At 36.9% G+C, this 19,784-nt stretch overlaps 1 protein-coding gene across 1 annotated transcript; it reads left to right on the plus strand.

Moving 5' to 3' along the window:
• Nucleotides 1-1,184: 1,184 nt before the first annotated feature.
• On the plus strand, nt 1,185-15,473 carry LOC134212390 (uncharacterized). The gene is made up of 3 exons (XM_062690177.1): nt 1,185-1,344; nt 14,449-14,876; nt 14,939-15,473. The coding sequence occupies exons 1-3, from the start codon at nt 1,330-1,332 to the stop codon at nt 15,102-15,104; spliced, it is 609 nt and encodes a 202-aa protein (XP_062546161.1). The 5' UTR covers nt 1,185-1,329; the 3' UTR covers nt 15,105-15,473.
• The last annotated feature ends 4,311 nt before the right edge of the window (nt 15,474-19,784 follow it).

Below are 19,784 nucleotides of genomic sequence, written 5' to 3' on the forward strand. Positions count from 1 at the left end.
CGGAAGGACAAAACGTCGAACGACGAAAGGTCGAAAGGAAATAGACAAAAAAAGGATATGTCGAAGGGATAAATGGTCGAAAAGGACAAAAGGTCGGAAGGACAAAACGTCGAACGACGAAAGGTCGAAAGGAAATAGCCAAAAAAAAACTGAAACGGAGGGAATCATTTTCACATCATACAAGTTTTATTCATTTGATTCAAGGAACAACCTTTATTATTTCTAACAGAACTGTTGAAAACTGTTCATTCTCAAACTTTGATTGAAAGAATGAGTGTATTACTTCTGCTCGAAGTATAAATGCGTTTCACAAATTCCAAAGGAACGCCCAACTTGTTATCAACTTGTTCTTGATCAACTTTTTGCCCCTTTTGTCTTTTTTTTCTTGCGACCTTCTGTCCCTTTCGACGTTGTGTCTTTTTGACCTTTTGTCCTTTTCACCTATTGTCATCTCGACCTCTTGTTCTCCGACCTTTTGTCATAGATTCCTTACTCTTTCTCACTTTATTACCAACATTTGTTTTTCGGGGCCCCGCGGGCTACTTCTTCACCAGGGTGTTCAATCCTACCATTGATTGCTCCTACTTTCCAAGTAGGTCAATGATGATCACTAGCTTCTAGATCACAAGTGATGGCTCAAAATAATTTTCTTATCTTGCAGAATCTGTATATTTCAATAGTTTATACAGAACTGTAATATTTGTTGTTTGGGTGTATTATCAAAAAAAAATATTATTTTGGTGGAAGAAACTTTTGTTAAGAATGAAACCAAGTCTAAGAATAGTCGATTCCTCTTTCTAATACCTTAATCTTCGATTACGGTATTACAAGTAAAATACATTCATTTTTACTGAAAACACTTTTCAAGTGGACCATTGACCACCATCCCCTACGTACAGAATGTGGTCCGCGAGTTACCAACATGCGACCGACCGGTGAGCTGCACGAAGTGTCCAAGGATCGAAATAGTGCAGCAAATCCTGCCGCGCTCGTCGCGTCGTTCTCTTTCACTCGAGCACCGTGTGCGGTTACCCTGCTGCAAAGCCGATACCCGAAGCTGCGCGCGAGGTGCTGATGGGGAAAGAGAGTTAACCCATGCTATGCCGGCCGACCCGTCCGGGTCAGGTTAGAACACAGAAACGTCGCTTTTGGAACCCGAGAGCGCGCGGCAGGCTGGGTGTGGTACTAGTATAAAAGACAGGAATTGATCCTCCTAAGATCAGTTTGTTCGGTACTCAATTGGAAGTTTAGTGTTAAGCGACAAAATCCGTTCCGGTAACACTAAAGTCCAGCAGAAGTGTGTGAAATAATAAATAAAAGATCGCAAAAATGTACTCCAAAATGGTAAGGATCTGGTGATGAGTGAAAAATGAAGCAATGCTTATGATGATCTGGAAGATAGTGAAGATTCGTTTTGATGGACTCTTATGTAGATGAGTTAGTGATACTGTGAGAACCAGGAAGTAACATTGACGAAAACTTCACATGGATTTGAAAAGCTAGAGACATGCAAATCATTCGTAAATAAGTGCTTATACAAAGAAATGGAAAAGTGAGCTTCATATGTGTAATATTTCTACAAATTATAACCATGTGTAGCGTTTAATGAGCGCATACATCGAGCGAATGTTTATAAGAAGCTGAGTGTTATGATCTGACAACATAAGAAGTTTATTGTGATGATCTATAGATAATGATAATCGAAGTATTCAATTTTAGATTTATCGATATAAACATGTTACTACGAAGACGGATGTGACAAATTCGATTCATAGTATTCCAATGCGCTATACCAAGAAATTTCACTACGTATGAAGTTACATTTAACATCTGCAGTTGAGACCTAGAACTTTTTAATAGCTTACAAACCTGACCAACTCTGTATAGAAACGTGGCATATACAAAATTGGCGAATTCGTGCTTTTCATTAAACATTTATATATAAATATGACCTAACCAGGAAATGACAAATGTCGATACAGCTCTGTATTCAAACTTTGCAAAATCTGTACAAATATTAGGGTGGCTCAAAAAACACTTTTTCAATTTTTTGTTGAGCCGCCCTCTTATTCGGTTTTATTTGATGCCCTGATGCTCTGGACCAAATTTCAACCAAATCGGTCATCGTTTGGATGGTGCCAAACTCGTTGGAAGTTTATATGAAAAAATGTATGCAGAAACATCCAAAAACAGTGATTTGCAGTTGGACGGCACTACTTACGATCAAGAACCATGATACTCGTTCAGTTCTTGTAGAATTAAATACAGAATGTTATGCTGAAAACCGCGAGAAGATTAGAGTTTATTAAGCAAAGATATTAGCATTTTACAGGAGTGTTGTAGTGGTGAATTTATGTTGTAGTGGTATATTTATGAAATTATGAAAGGTAAAAGAAACGAAACTTGCTTAAACCCCACTTCAGAGAAATGCTAATAACTTAGTCGGGCAAACTCTAATCCTCTCGCGGTTTTCTGCATAACATTCTGTATTACATTTTTCATGATCTGAATGAGTATCATAGTTCTTCATCGTAAGTTGTGCCGTCAATGGGCAATTCACTGTTTTTGGATGTTACTGCATACATTTTTGCATATAAAATTCCAACGAGTTTAGCACCGCCCAAACGTTGACAGATTTGGCTGAAATTTTGTCCAGAGCATCAAGGCATCAAATAGAACCGAATAAGAGGGCGGCCCATCAAAAAAATTGAAACAAGTTTTTCCCATACTAATTAGAGCCACCCTAACAAATATATTTTAATACAATCATTGTATTGAAATATCACAGTTTTGTATCATTTTAATACAGTATCTGTATAAAAAGCTCACATGTTTTGTAATGAAACCTTGCAAGATTGTATACCGAATGGAAATAAAATCTGTCACCTACTTGCTTATTGTGTGCTTATTGATGCATTTTTCCACGATTTCTGCATGAATAGCGTGTGAGAAACAAAGTGGATACACAAGACCCCGGAAGTCGAAAATGTTTCTGACCCGTAAATATCTTAGATAGGACGAAGCATCGAGCTCGTCATCTCTGGATTGGCAGATCTACAGTCCACAGTTACCTATGCTCGCAAGGCTAACTTATTGGAGATATGCTGATATTTTTTGCCATTTTGGGTTTTATTAATTTCAGTTTGGTGGAGATTTACACACTTGATTTATGTTCTCTGATTTTAATAGATACATTTGATTGATTATCACAGTAAAAAATAAAAAGTAATATCACATCAGATTTGATGCACATCATCGCCGTCGTAAATATCATGTTTTATTACATCTGAGTGATGTAACAAAAAGTTGACGTACTTGATTTTTCTTCTTCAAATCAAAGCAATGTAATTCTTTTTCGACGTAATATTGTTGATGTAACTGGGAAAAGCGACGTAAAAACCGGTCAAAATGAATCCCGCTTTCGGCAGCGGGGTTAGGGGTATTCGGATTTTTTGTATGCTCAAAATACATTTTAGATGCATAACATCAAATTTTATTTATTTAAAACGCATTTTATTGTATCCGCAACTACTTAAACCTCAAATTTTCAATTTTAATTTCAAATTTTCGAATTTTAAATATTTCACTTCAAGTTTTATGTTTAAATTTCAATTTTTAATTTTCGTTTTTAATTGGAGGATCCTCCAGAAATTCGTTCACAAATTGTTCCTCAAATTCTTCCCTCGGAAGATACTCTAGTGATTTTTCCGAAAGCTTGTTCTGGAATTGTTCCGAAAGTCTCTCCAGGGAGTTTCTCCAGGAATTCCTTCGCAAGTTCCTCCTGAAATTCCTGCGGAAATTCCTCCAGGAATTCTCCGCAAGTTCTTCCAGGAATTTCTCAAGAATTTCCTCCAGAAATTATTCCGGAAGTTCCTCCAGGAATTCCTTCGGTAGTTCCTCCAGGAATTCCTTAGAAAGTTCTTCCAGGAATTACTGCAGTAGTTCTTCCAGGAATTCCTTTGGAAGTTCTTCCAGGAATTCCTTTGGAAGTTCCTTCAAGATTTCCTTCAGAAGTTGTTTCAGGATTTCCTTCGGAAGTTCCTCCCGAAATTCCTTCGGAAGTTCCTCCAGAAATTCCTTCGGAAATTCCTCCAGGAATTCCTTCGAAAGTTCCTTCAGGAATTCCTTCAAAAGTTCCTCCAGGAATTCCTTCGGAAGTTCCTCCAGCAATTCCTTCGGAGGTTCCTGCAGGAATTCCTTCGGAACTTCCTCCAGGAATTCCTTCGGAAGTTCCTCCAGGAATTCCTTCTGAAGTTCCTCCAGGAATTCCTTCGGAAGTTTCTCCAGGAATTCCTTCGGAAGTTCCTCCAGGAATTTCTTCGGAAGTTCCTCCAGGAATTCCTTCGGAAGTTCCTCCAGGAATTCCTTCGGAAGTTCCTCCAGGAATTCCTTCGGAAGTTCCTCCAGGAATTCCTTCGGAAGTTCCTCCAGCAATTCCTTCGGAGGTTCCTCCAGGAATTCCTTCGAACTTCCTCCAGGAATTCCTTCGGAACTTCCTCCAGGAATTCCTTCGGAAGTTCCTCCAGGAATTCCTTCGGAAGTTCCTCCAGGAATTCCTTCGGAAGTTCCTCCAGGAATTCCTTCGGAAGTTCCTCCAGGAATTCCTTCGAAGTTCCTCCAGGAATTCCTTCGGAAGTTCCTCCAGGAATTCCTTCGGAAGTTCCTCCAGGAATTCCTTCGGAAGTTCCTCCAGGAATTCCTTCGGAAGTTCCTCCAGGAATTCCTTCGGAAGTTCCTCCAGGAATTCCTTCGGAAGTTCCTCCAGGAATTCCTTCGGAAGTTCCTCCAGGAATTCCTTCGGAAGTTCCTCCAGGAATTCCTTCGGAAGTTCCTCCAGGAATTCCTTCGGAAGTTCCTCCAGGAATTCCTTCGGAAGTTCCTCCAGGATTTCCTTCGGAAATTCCTCCAGGAATTCCTTCAGTAGTTCGAACTCAAGGAATTTTTGCGGCATTTCCTCCAGGATTTTCTTCGGATGATCCTTAAGGAATTCCTTTGGAAGTTCCTCCAGGAATTCCTTCGGAAGTTCTTTAAGGAATTCATTTGAAAGTTACACCAGGAATTCCTTTGGTAGTTCCTCCAGGAATTCTTCCGGAAGTTCCTCCAGGAATTCCTTCGGAAGTTCCTCCAGGAATTCCTTCGGAAGTTCCTCCAGGAATTCCTTCGGAAGTTTCTCCAGGAATTCCTTCGGAAGTTCCTCCAGGAATTCCTTCGGAAGTTCCTCCAGGAATTCCTTCGGAAGTTTCTCCAGGAATTCCTTCAGTAGTTCCTCCAGGAATTCCTTTGGAAGTTCCTTCAAGATTTCCTGCAGAAGTTCTTCCAGGAATTCCTTTGGAAGTTCCTTCAAGATTTCCTTCAGAAGTTGTTTCAGGATTTTCTTTCAGAAATTTCTTCGGAAATTCCTCCAGGAATTCCTTCGAAAGTTCCTCCAGGAATTCCTTCAAAAGTTCCTCCAGGAATTCCTTCGGAAGTTCCTCCAATAATTCCTTCGGAAGTTCCTCCAAGAATTCCTTCGGAAGTTCCTCCAGGAACATCTCTTAAAATTCTTCCATAGTTTTATTAGGAATTCTTCCGAAAATTTCTCCAGAATACTCAGGAAGTTCCTCCAGAAGTTCTTCCGAAAGTTCCATCAGGAATTTAATCGGAAGTTCTTTTAGGATTCATCCGAAAGTTCTTCCAAGACTTCGTCCAAGAGTTTCGCCAGAAATTCGTCCGAAAGTTCGACTAGGAAACCTTCAAAGAATTGATTCGAAAGTTCCTCCAGGTATTCTTAGAGAAGTTTCTCCAGAAATTTTTCAGGATGTTCCTCCAGCAATTCGTCAGGATTATCCTCTCGGAAGTCGTCCTGAAGTTCCTTCAGGGATTCCTCTTGAAGTTCCTCTAAAAATTACAACGGTAACTCTTCCAGAAATTCCTCCAAGTATTGCTTCTGAAGTTTCTCCAGGATTTTTTTTCGGGTTTTCTACGGGAAATATTCTTCGATTTCCTTCGAAAGATGTCTCCAGAAATTCCAGGAAGTCTTGCGGAAGTTCCGCCAGGAATTCTTCCGGATGTTTCTCCAGGAACTCCTTCGCTAGTTCCTCCAGGAATTCCTCCGGAAGTTCCTCCATGAATTCATCCAAAAGTTCCTCCAGGAATTCATACCAAAGTTCCTCCGAAGTTCCTCCAGAAAGTCCTTTAGAAGATCCTTCATGAACTTCACCGAAGAATCGATTTGGTATACCTTAGGAGTTCCTCCAGAAATTCTCCTGAACATTCCTAAAGTATTTCCTCGGGGAATTCATCTGATAATTTTTTTATTGGGGAATTAGAACTACTGCGGCCATTAATTAGATTTATCCGATTATTAAAATTTATTTTTTTATGTCATTTTCTAAAGAATACTTTAAGGAGTTTCTGATAGAGTTTCAAAACGATGCTTCGGAATAAATTTTTGTGAAATTTCGGGAGATATTTTCGGAAATATCTTCAACTGAATTTATGGAGAGGTATCTGAAAGAATTGTGAAGAAATCTTTGCGAAAATTCTTGGAAGAACTTCTGTATATTCTGGAGGAATTCATAAAGGGTTTTTTTTTGTGTGAATTCATTAAAAAAATGGAGAAATAATAAGAGAAAATATTTCGTTGGAATTCCTGGAGGAGTTTTCGGAGAAATCCCTGGAGGGTTTTTCGGAGGAATTCCTGAAAGAACTTCCGGATGAATTCCTGGAGGGACTTTCAGCCGAATTCCAAGAGAGACTATTTAAGGAATTCCAGGAGGAACTTCCGAACGAATTCCTGAAGTAACCTTTGGAAGAACTCCCGCTGGAACTTTTGAAGGATTTCCTGGAGGAACTTCCAGAAGAATTTCTAGAGAAACTTCCTGAGGAATTCCTGGAGGAGCTTTCTGAGGAATTCCTGGAGGAACTTTCGGAAGAATTCCTGATAGAACTATGGGGGAATTTTTGGAGAAGGCTCTGGAAGAACTTTCGGAAGAATTCCTGAAGAAACTCCGGTGGCATTCCTGTAGGAACTTTTGAACCAATTCCTGGAGGAGCTTTTGGACGAATTCCAGGAGGAACTTTCTGACGAACTAGAGGAACCTCCGGATGAATTCCTGGATGAACTTTAAGAGGAACTTCCGGAAACATTGCCGGAGTCTCTTTCGAAGAAATTTTTGGAGGAACTTTTAATCGATTCCCGGGTATATCTTTCGAAGGAATATTTGTAGCAACTTTCGGAGGATCTCTTGGATGATCTTTCGAAGGAACTCCTGGATGAACTTTCGTAAGGAATCCGAGAGGAACTCTAGGAGGGATTCTGCGAGGAAATTGAAGAGAAATTCCTGGAAAAGCTTTCGGAGGAATCCCTGGAGGATTTTTAGGAGGAATTCCTGCAAGAACTTCCGGATAAATACCTGGGAAAGCTTTCGGCCGGATTCCTTGAAAAATTATCGGTAGAACTTTTGGAGAAACTTTCAGGGAAATTCTTGGAGGAACTTTCGGACGACTTTCTGGCGAAACTTTCGGACATATCCTGAAGAAACTTTTGGAGGAATTGATGGAGGAACTTTCGGATGAATAGCTGAAGGAACTTCCGGAGGAATACCATGGAGAACTTCCGGATAAATTCTTTGAGAAACTTCCGGAGGAATTCCTGGAGGAACTTCCGGAGGAATTCCTGGCGGAGATTCGGGAGGAATTACTGGAGGAACTTCCGGATAAATTCTTCGAGAAACTTCCGAAGGAATTCTTGGAGGAACTTCCGGAGGAACTTCTGGCGGAATTTTGGGAGAATTACTGGAGGAACTTCCGGAGGAATTTTCGGAGGAACTTCCAGAGGAAATTCCAGAGGAATTCCTGGAGGAACTTCGGGAGGAATTCTTGGAGGAACTTTTAAGAGATGTTCCGGAGGAATTCCTGGAGGTACTTCCGAAAGAACTATGGGAGGAATTCCTTGAGAAACTTTCGGAGGGATTCCAAAAGGAACTCTCGAAAGAACTCCTGGAGGAGAAACTTGAAATTTGAAAATTGAAGTGGAATTCCTGGAGAAGTTTTCCGAAAAAAAGAACTCCTGGAGGAGAAACTTGAAATTTGAAAATTGAAGTGGAATTCCTGGAGAAGTTTTCCGAAAAAAAGAACTCCTGGAGGAGAAACTTGAAATTTGAAAATTGAAGTGGAATTCCTGGAGAAGTTTTCCGAGGAACCCCTGGAGGATTTTTCGGAGGAATTCCTGAAAGAACTTACGGATGCATTCCTGGAGGGACTTTCAGCCGAATTTCTGCTGGAACTTTTGAAGGAATTCCTGGAGGAACTTCCGAACGAATTCCTGAAAGAACTTTTGATAGAACTCCTAAAATTTAAATTTTGAAATTTAAAATTTAAAATTTAAAATTTAAAACTTAAAATTTAAAATTTAAAATTTAAAATTTAAAATTTAAAATTTAAAATTTAAAATTTAAAATTTAAAATTTAAAATTTAAAATTTAAAATTTAAAATTTAAAATTTAAAATTTAAAATTTAAAATTTAAAATTTAAAATTTAAAATTTAAAATTTAAAATTTAAAATTTAAAATTTAAAATTTAAATTAAAAATTTAAAATTTAAAATATAAAATTTAAAATTTAAAATTTAAAATTTAAAATTTACAATTTAAAATTTAAAATTCAAAATTCAAAATTTAAGATTTAAAATTTAAAATTTAAAATTTAAAATTTAAAATTTAAAATTTAAAATTTAAAATTTATTTAAATTTAAAATTTAAAATTTAAAATTTAAAATTTAAAATTTAAAATTTAAAATTTAAAATTTAAAATTTAAAATTTAAAATTTAAAATTTAAAATTTAAAATTTAAAATTTAAAATTTAAAATTTAAAATTTAAAATTTAAAATTTAAATTTAAAATTTAAAATTTAAAATTTAAAATTTAAAATTTAAAATTTAAAATTTAAAATTTAAAATTTAAAATTTAAAATTTAAAATTTAAAATTTAAAATTTAAAATTTAAAATTTAAAATTTAAAATTTAAAATTTAAAATTTAAAATTTAAAATTTAAAATTTAAAATTTAAAATTTAAAATTTAAAATTTAAAATTTAAAATTTAAAATTTAAAATTTAAAATTTAAAATTTAAAATTTAAAATTTAAAATTTAAAATTTAAAATTTAAAATTTAAAATTTAAAATTTAAAATTTAAAATTTAAAATTTAAAATTTAAAATTTAAAATTTAAAATTTAAATTTAAAATTTAAAATTTAAAATTTAAAATTTAAAATTTAAAATTTAAAATTTAAAATTTAAAATTTAAAATTTAAAATTTAAAATTTAAAATTTAAAATTTAAAATTTAAAATTTAAAATTTAAAATTTAAAATTTAAAATTTAAAATTTAAAATTTAAAATTTAAATTTAAAATTTAAAATTTAAAATTTAAAATGTAAAATTTAAAATTTAAAATTTAAAATTTAAAATTTCAAATTTAAAATTTAAAATTTAAAATAAAATTTAAAATTTAAAGTTGAAAATTTCAAGTTAATTTATAAATTGAAAGATTTAAAATTTTTAAAAAAATTAAAATTTAAAAAAAATTAAAAGATTAAAAAAAAATAAAATTTAAAATTTTTAAACTGTTAACTCGAAGTTATTGACACTGACAGTGAAGATAACCTTACTGTTGTGGTCGAAATACGTATCTATCAAAGGTAAGAGAAAATCCGATGAATGCTGTTGAAAGGGACCATCAGTGTAACCCAGAAAATATGTTTTCATATGACATAATTTGTTTCCATTAATCGATATCGAACCATGGAGCATGGATTCACTGTAAAAGTTTGTTTTTAAAATTTCGCAGTATGCAGTAAACGTAAAACCGTCAATCAAGCTACAGCAAATCAATCAAACGCAAAATTTCAGCTTTTCGTCTTCCAGCAGTAAGATCCCGGGTTTCACACCACCACAACAGCTCGTACATATATTTTTTGTTTTTCTTTGGGTAAAATTCTGAACCTAATTTCATCTAGCTGGTAAATTGTGAATCGATTCCGGAATAATTTACTTACTGATAACCGCTGAGTTTTTGATTTTTTCAAATATCAGAGTGGTAGGTCCAAACTCTGTGATGATAATCTGCAACTAAAATAATTTGCATTCTTTCGGTGGTTTGAATTTATGTATCTCCGAAATACAAACAGATACAAACCTGCAGATTCATCGGTAACAATCTCAGATCAATATCATCCGTCAACCAGTCCCGTTTCAAATTTCAAAGACCAATCGCTTCCTCCTGGTAGCTGTACTCCTTGATTTTTGGCTGGCGGAACGGTTTCGAGATTTTGGAAAAGTGGTGGATCAAATTCTGTACCTGCAATCAAAACATTTCTTACTTTTTCTCCCGCCCGGCGGAGGATTGAAATTATCTAAATAGAAACTTACCTGCAGATTTGCTTTTTAGCTGCACGACGTTACTATTTTCCGATCGGAGGTTAAAGGTATAATCCAGGAGATTTTTTATCATGTGCTGCCGATTTTTAATCAAGCAAGCACAATTATCACCAACAAGTTCGGACAATTTTCTTCTCGCTGTCATGGCTGACGCGTCAATTCATTACAACTTTATGAACGTGATAGCAGCATTGATTCGACGTAAAATTAAGTTGCTTATGCGTAGGGAGCTAATTCAATCATTTCTGAAGTAATATTATCAAATTTTGTAGGTAATTTTATATTTGTTTGGTGTAGCTAAAAATTCTTTTTGGCGATGATGATTTACGGTGAGCGATGTAATAAAACATTGTAAGTGCGGTGAAATTACATCAAATCTGCAATTACATATGATTTTTGGGTACGTTGCCAAAAGTTACGTTTCACCATATTAATATTTTTTTTGCTGTGATAGATACATGAACATTTTTTTCATACGTCCAAGTAAATTTCTTTTATTTCATCATTTTTACCTAAGGACTGTTCATTTTATGGAGAATATACTTTTCCACAGCGATATAAAAAAGACGGATTAGTCATTATAATGGAATTTGCTTTATTGTGTATTACAATACACTGTCAATCGAGTGTCATTTTTTGTTTACAATAAAACAGTTTGAATTCAACAAAAAGGTACCAATTATCAAAGTTCATAGAATTTCAAATAAACATAAGTTTCCCCCCAGAATCTACTGAATTGAAAATTTCGTAAAAAATAGAAGCGGTGTATTCACAAAATTATTTAAAATTATTTAAATGATAAACAATGATATCATAAAAAACATATCAAAAGCATAAATCAAGCAAAGATGGGACAGTTATGTTTGCAGCGTCAGTAAATTTCGGCATTTTCTAAATCTGAATTGTTTCGGTAATAATTGGATTTCATTTCAAGAAGGTCAGATGATAGAATCAACTTACAAAACACCAATTTGTCATTAGAGAATGAGTCAAAAGAATATCAACAACACAAAGTGTACTCTTTATAAACTGAACAGTCCTAGAAGCTGATTTCTCATTTTTACATTTCAGTACTGAATCTAATTATGTCGTATTTTACCTATTGAAGATTAGACTTTCAACTTTGTTAACGGTTTTCCGTAACTAAAGAAGGAATGAAGAAAACCCAGTTATGCGGATACGAACACAGACCAACTCATTTTTATTATAAAAATATGATTTTTTTTTCATTTTTTCATGGAAAAAAAATTTGAGGGAATATTGATTTTTTATGGAAATTTTGTATTTTGTTTCCATAGAACATTCTGATTTTTTTATGGAAATATTATAAATGCAATTTTTGCTTTTAAAAAAGATAATTTAATTTTGTTTCGTGGAAAATTCTTAATTGTTTATGGCACTTTTGCAATATTTGTGAAAATTGCAATATTTGTGAAAATTCAACCAAATTTTTAAGGAAAATTTCTAATTCTTCATGGAAATTTTATTTTGTTGCCTTTGCCAATCTGAACACATCGGCCATAATCCAAGGGACCTCCGGAATGGCAATTTCCTGAATTTAATCAAAATAAGTCGGTAGACACCTCAAACTTCATGATTGCACAAAACAATGATGGGAATGATATTTTTAGGGTTCCTGGGTAACTCGGGTTCAATGCGGCCACAAATCGGGGGACCTTCAGAATGGCTATTTCTTAAATTGAGCCTAAATTAAACCCGAGGGGCTCAAAAACCCTGAAAATATTATTTCCATGCTTTGTGAAATCATGAAGTTTGAGGCACGACATATTTTGGGTCAATTTAGGAAATGGCCATTCCGAAGGTCCTCGTGGCCGATGTGGCTGGATTAAACCCGAGTGGCCCAGGAGCCCTGATAATATCATTCCCATCATTACTTTGTAGAATCACGAAGTTTGAGGTGTCTCCCGATATATTTTGGCTCAATGGCCATTCCGGGATCCCCCGGATTGTGTCCAGATTGAACCCGAGTTGCACAAGAACCCTTAAAAATATCATTCCAATTATTGTTTTGTTAAATCATGTAGTCTAAGGTGTTACACGACATACTAAAAAATAACCATTCCGGAGGTCCCCCGGATTATGACCGACTTGGATACATAAATGTGGGGTTTGAGTAACATACCTTCAGGGTGAGTAAATATAATCACACATCACCGTTTCAATCGGCGAGCAGCAAGCCATGACGTTGCCCCGAGACCGTCGGATAATGGTTTGTGGTTTGCAAAATCACAAGACGCGTCTCGAAGACCGTCGGAAAATGGTTTGTGGTTTGCGAAATCACAAGACGCATCTCGAAGATAAGATTTGGAATGTTTTATTTTTGAAGAAATTGTCATTGTATTTGACAAATAAAAGAAGGCCATTGGTTTCGTAAATTTGTTCTTCTCTAATCATCCAACGAAAGTATGAATCACGTTTTATCTTTCGTGGCCCACAGTTGTGGAACCCACACTCTGAATCATTGTTCTGGTAAGGACTGTATCGAAAATAAGTTATCCACATTATTTTGTTCGAATAAAATCGGATGAATTTTAAAAATGTATAAACATTTGTCTAGCAATATATGTTAATTCTGTTTGTCAAGTTTTATGAAAAAATATAATACTGAATGAACATTTATTCAAGCATTTTTTGTACTGGTCAAAAAACGGCTTAAAATTGCCTCGTTTTATAACATTATTATTTTCTGGTCCAAATTCCGGTAACATGAACTTGATTTTCTTCCTTTTTCGACAGATTAGCGAACGTGTAGTATTCCCCAAGCTTGTTGACCATGAATTTTTACCTTTGGAGGTGGATAGTGAAACGCTTGGTCAAATTATCCATCTCGATGCCCTTTTTACGGAGCCATGTGTCCAAAATTCGAATTTCGATATCATTTTCAATTTGCTATACATCGGAAACAACAAATTTTCAACAAACAAACAAACTCTGATTTGAATCTTACCATACGAATACATTAAATGCAGGGTAAAACAAACCAATTCCTTCATAAGCTTCTGAGCAGTAACACTTTGAAAGTGGATAACTTATTTTCGATACAGTCCTTATTAAAACCATGATGTTGAGTCAAGTTTATTTTGGTGTGCAGTTTTCAATAGAGTTAACCGGTTGCTCAATTGCTACCGATATTCACCTTCGTCTCATTTAAATAACCCAGGAGAAAAACAAGCATTGCATCCTATGCTAGAAGATTTTTTTTTGCGTTTTTGGCCTTTCGGGACTCGCTTGGTCCTGATCGCTCACGCAGTCCCGCTTCTGTAGTGAACGAGAAGCGTGCTGTTTTTGAAGGTGTTGTACTTTTTACAACGGGACTCGAAAGTCAATGAGAGAATAAAGGAAATGTGGGGTTTGAGTAAAATGCCTTCAGCGTGTGTTAATAAAATCACACATCAGCGTGTCAATCGGCGAGCAGCAAGCCATGACGTTGCCCCTTCTAGTCAGACCTCCTCGGCGTACACACGCATCTACGGAGAGTCGCTGTCATAACTTCGTTCCGGCCATTAAGAGCCACACAATAAACTAACAACCACTCCATCAAACTCATTTTAATGTAAGATGCACTTATTTGATCGTAGCTATTTTTAAATTTTGTTCAAACAAATTAAAAACTTAAAAAAAAAATGATGTCGAACTTGTCCTGCGCAAATTGTTTCAAAGAAAAAGTCCGAAAAGCCTTAAAGTACCATACAAAATATTGACTGCGATGCTTCACTGATACTCTAGAAAGACTCTGACCTTGCAGATTATTCAGACAGCGAAACGAACTGCTCTAAATCTCCAGTGAAATAAAATTTACTGAACTGAATACAAGAGATCCATGTTGAGAACCACTCATATCCCATGATGTGTTTGGCAATTACAAAATTGTCGTTTCTATTGTAAAATTTTAGTTTAAAATGAGTCCCAAAACGAACATTAATGTGTACCTTTTTGTATAAATAATTGTGCCATCATTCAATACTATTAAGCGAAGCTAAATTCAAGTTCTATCCTCTTGCATTCCGCAGATCGCTGTTCTGGCGTTAGCCGCTGTAGCTATTGCTGCTCCTCAGCACCAAGAAGCTGCCCGATATCCCGCTGGCGTAAACCCTAATGCCTGCCCGTCGTATCCGAACTGCGACAACGCCGCTCTGCATAACCAAAACCCAGCGGCCAGCCATGCCAACAACCACTGGAACCCGAACTGGAACGCCCAGCCGGCTGCCCCAGCCTGGAACGCTCAACCAGCCGCCCCAGCCTGGAATCCTCAGCCAGCTTGGAACCCACAGCCCGCTACCCACTCGTGGAACCCACAACCTGCGGCTCATTCCTGGAACCAACAGCCAGCTGCTCCAGCTTGGAATGCTCAGCCACATTGGAACTCCTACCCAGCTGTCACTGGCCCAGCTAGCAACCATTTGGCTGCAGCACCAGCACCAACTGCCGGCGGTGACAAGTAAGTCAAAAATTCTCAATCGTCCCACTATGTATGCAAATAATAACTCATCAATCACCCAGGTACCCAGCTGGAGTGAACCCACACACCTGCCCCAACTATCCCTTCTGTGATAACTCTGCCCCTGCTGGAGCCCCACAGGTTGCTCCCCTGCCAGGATACACCGAGCGCCAGTACCCAGCCGGAGTCTCCCCGCACAGCTGCCCGAACTTCCCATACTGCAATTAAGCAACCTGTGATAAATGCCAACCTGACCTCAACCAGCAATCTTACAGACCCTTCGTCAGACTCTTTCCCCCCTCCAAGTAAACTAACGTTCTGCAATACTTCACGCTTCTTCTGTGCTATTGAACCCCCTTTCCGAACACTCAGCTAACCAGTCTCAGCGTGGGATAATTGGTAAAATCCTCCACAAAACACTGCCATGTTTGTTTCGTGTAAATATGATGAGTTTCATGAATTGCAAGTTTGTGATTTGCCATTTAAGTTGTGCATGTGTAATGATAGAGTTCCTTTTGAGTTACATTTTTTTGTTTTGTATGAACCAGACGATGAAATAGTTGAAATTAAATATGCGATTTTGATATTTAAACATAACGACTATTGTGCGTTTTATTTGAACAGATAGAACGTGATGACCAGTCCTGCATAATTTCTAAATATTTCATAAGTAATGTGACCAGACGTCCCGCGTTTTTCAACTTCATTTGCATTTTTCAATTTCGTTTTACCAATTTATTTCAAATTATACAGCCTTACAAATATTTTTTATTTTTTTTGGGCCGAAATCTATGCGAAATGCTTTTTTGGAAGATTCATTTTCGAGCCAGTGACGCAATCCAGACAGGTGTCCCGCGTTCCGCAGGACGCTTGCTGGTCACATTATTCATAAGATTCGTTTTTTTGCGCATATGAATTTTGGGGTATACCTATACAATGGTATAAATAGGTATGCAATGTTGTTTCATTGTTTTTTTCGATATGTATTATTTATTATTTATTTATTCAGACTAAGGCCGAAGTGGCCTGTGCGGTATATAAGAGTCTTCTCCATTCGGCTCGGTCCATGGCTACACGTCGCCAACCACGCAGTCTACGGAGGGTCCGCAAGTCATCTTCCACCTGATCGATCCACCTTGCCCGCTGCGCACCTCGCCTTCTTGTGCCCGTCGGATCGTTGTCGAGAACCATTTTCACCGGGTTACTGTCCGACATTCTGGCTACGTGCCCGGCCCATCACAGTCGTCCGATTTTCGCGGTGTGAACGATGGATGGTTCTCCCAACAGCTGATGCAATTCGTGGTTCATTCGCCTCCTCCACGTACCGTCCGCCATCTGCACCCCACCATAGATGGTACGCAGCACTTTCCTTTCGAAAACTCCAAGTGCGCGTTGGTCCTCCACGAGCATCGTCCAGGTCTCGTGTCCGTAGAGGACTACCGGTCTAATTAGCGTTTTGTAGATTGTCAGTTTGGTACGGCGGCGAACTCTATTCGATCGGAGCGTCTTGCGGAGTCCAAAGTACGTACGATTTCCAGCCACTATGCGTCTCCGAATTTCTCTGCTGGTGTCATTTTCGGCAGTCACCAGTGAGCCCAAGTACACAAATTCTTCTACCACCTCGATTTCGTCACCACCGATGCAAACTCGCGGTGGGTGGCTCACATTGTCTTCTCTTGAACCTCTGCCTATCATGTACTTCGTCTTCGACGTGTTGATGACTAGTCCGATCCGCTTAGCTTCCTCTTCAGTCTGATGTAGGCTTCCTCCATCTTCTCAAAGTTACGTGCCATAATATCTATGTCGTCGGCGAAACCAAATAGCTGGACGGACTTATTGAAAATTGTACCACTCGTGTTAATCCCTGCTCTTCGTATTACCCTTCCAAAGCGATGTTGAATAGCAAACACGAAAGACCATCACCTTGCCGTAACCCTCTGCGGGTTTCGAAGGGACTCGAGAATGCCCCTGAAACTCGAACTACGCACATCACCCGATCCATCGTCGCTTTGATCAACCGTGTCAGTTTATCCGGAAAACCGTGTTCGTGCATTAGCTGCCATAGCTGGTCCCGATCGATTGTATCATATGCGGCTTTGAAGTCGATGAATAGATGATGTGTGGGCACGTTGTATTCGCGGCATTTCTGCAGTACTTGGCGAATGGCGAACACCTGGTCCGTGGTGGACCCGCCTGGTACTGCCCCACGAACTCCCTTGCAGTTGGTGCTAGTCGACGGCATAAAATTTGGGAGAGTACCTTGTAGGTGGCGTTCAGCAATGTGATTGCGCGGTAGTTGCTACAATCCAGCTTATCGCCCTTTTTGTAGATGGGACACACGACACCTTCCATCCACTCCTGCGGCAAAACTTCCTCCTCCCAAATCTTGGTAATGACCCAGTGCAGCGCTCTAGCCAGTGCCTCACCACCGTGTTTAAATAGCTCTCCTGGTAGTTGGTCAACCTCTCCTGGTAGTTGGTAGTTGGTAGTTGGTCGATATGTATTAACAATATTCATTATATTTATATTTATTATATTTGAATTTTAGTTTCTCACGGTATCAGTGGAGTAATTTTTAAATTTATATTCAACTTCGTTAACACTAGGTCGAAGTATGAAGAATGAACGGTTTGATAGTATATCTCTTTATTTCAGTTCTCGTAGTGAATAAAATATCTCCCAAAGTCTTCTCGTTAATGTTGCTTTATCATTGGCCTATTGGTGCGGCGGAATGAATGTATTTTGTTTTTTGCCTTTGATAGGTTCTGGGTCTCGATGATTATTTGTTTCTACTTATTGAAGTTAATGAAATAATGTTTGATGATCGTTTTTATGCGAAAGAGATGATGTCATGATTCCCATTGTTACAGATAATTCTATATTTTCTATTCCTGATCTAACTGGATTCATTATCACTTAAAAAAAATTAAATCCACCGATCATTTTTAGAATGCTTTGGTAGTAGAATGCTTAAGTATCCCATACATGAGATTGTCGATATTTACTGGTGACAAATATTTGACCCAAACTGCATTGTTAGAAATGTTATCTTGGTTGCCGCGCTGCTTCCATCTGGTGGAGGCGGACGTGTGCGTGAAATCACTGTATTTCAACATGGTGAAGATAGGAAGTAGGTATATTTTTAAATGCTTTGAAAATGTTATTGACAGTAGTATTCTTAAAACTTTTAAAGACGTAGGGTTAGAATTTTGGAGAGCTATGTGTTAGGCTATTTAACAACACTTTTTTAATCAAAATAATTCATTTTTCGTGTTGTTAATCTAAAAGTAAATTAAATTGCTAACTCGAAAAACCAAACTTTTTTCCGCTAAAATGTGTTTTAATGTTTTAATAAACATTTTAAAATTGATATCCTCTATACCATGCCGAGTAAAATAAAAAAGCTTTACTGGGTCCCCATTTTGTTTTCGCGCTGTCGTCAGGTCCAATTGATGATCAAAAGTCGAATTAGGTGTAGACAATTTCAAAAGTTTAACTAGGTTTTTACAGACTGTTATCTGGTAAAACTGTGAGGATTTGATCAGTATAATCATCATCTATACTTTCATTCCCTTATCTTAGTAAACACCATCTACGTAACATATCGTACAGAGCGCCATCTACGCATTTTAGATTCCTGCTAAAAATAAGAAAATCACGGTCCGAGAAAATGAGATGGAAATTCATATTTATCAACGACAGAACTTGAATTATGAAAATATGTTTGGGTGGATCACATATGCTCAAATGTTTCTTGATATATTTCGCCAGATTTTTAGTTTAAAACATTCCAGACTTTTCTCAAAAAGTAGTGGCAACCCTGAATGGAAGTGGAAAACTTCATACAGTTTAAACTTTCTATCAACCTTATTGTGTTAACTCATCATTTCATAACAAACGCTTCAAGGACAATCCGCGTCATACCCATACGTACATAATCATGGCGATGAGAGGGCAAGAACGCACTGTAAATAGATAGAGTGACTTACAGTTTGGGCATTTTTTATCTTCTTAGGTTTGAGAAAGGTTTGGAATTGGTGTTCTGTGAGAAATTATAGATACCTAGATGCTGCAGGATCAATATATTTAGAGGCAGCAAATCGATATTCGTATAAATCGATGAATTTTGCAAGTCATGATCATGAGCAAAAAAATGTCTTGCAACTCTGCCTTTTGTTAGAGGGGGTTACGGAGTCCGGACCGAAAATTGTAAAGTATTTTGGAAAGACGGCGGCGTTTTCGACGGTATTTATAAATATTGGAGTTCAATCAAAGTTGGAGTTCAATCACTGCTGAAAAAAATCACAAAAATAAAAAACAAATCAAATTCCTTTTCATTGCTTTGTTTTCGATGGGATGAATATAGAAGCTATGGGATGAAGTGCCGAACCGTTCCCCTATATTATCTAGATTTGTAAAGACATTCTCAAAAAAAAACTTTATGAGAATTTGATTAACTGTTTTGTAGCTTTTTCTTCTTCTTCTTCAATGGCTCTACATTTCAACTGGAAAGAGAAGGTTTATGAAAGATGTATCGTTCCAACTCCCGTAGCTTGGATTTAAAAGAATACAATCACGATTATTGTTTATAAAGTTTTAGTCCAAAAAATATCTCCCAACTTCATTTAAATCTAATCGTAGTTGGAAGCCAGAACCGTAATTTATAATTCTTCAAACAATCTAGTTTTTGAAATTAGTACAATTGATAAACCAGAATGTTATCACGCTTTGCTAACACATAATGGCAATGAAAGTGATTGGCATTGAATATCTGAAAAATCTGTAGGGGCTGTCCATATATCATATATGTCCATAGGGGGGGTATGTCGACTGTCCACGGTTCATACAATTTTTTTTTTAAATTCACATGAAGAAATGTCCAAAAATAACGTTCTATTTTTTTTCTAT

This window comes from Armigeres subalbatus, chromosome 2, assembly GCF_024139115.2.
Source record: "Armigeres subalbatus isolate Guangzhou_Male chromosome 2, GZ_Asu_2, whole genome shotgun sequence".
NCBI lineage: Eukaryota > Metazoa > Arthropoda > Insecta > Diptera > Culicidae > Armigeres > Armigeres subalbatus.

Coding starts and splice junctions, on each gene's coding strand:
- LOC134212390 (XM_062690177.1), top strand. Junction 14,877..14,938: donor CCAACTGCCGGCGGTGACAA/GTAAGTCAAAAA, acceptor TCAATCACCCAG/GTACCCAGCTGGAGTGAACC.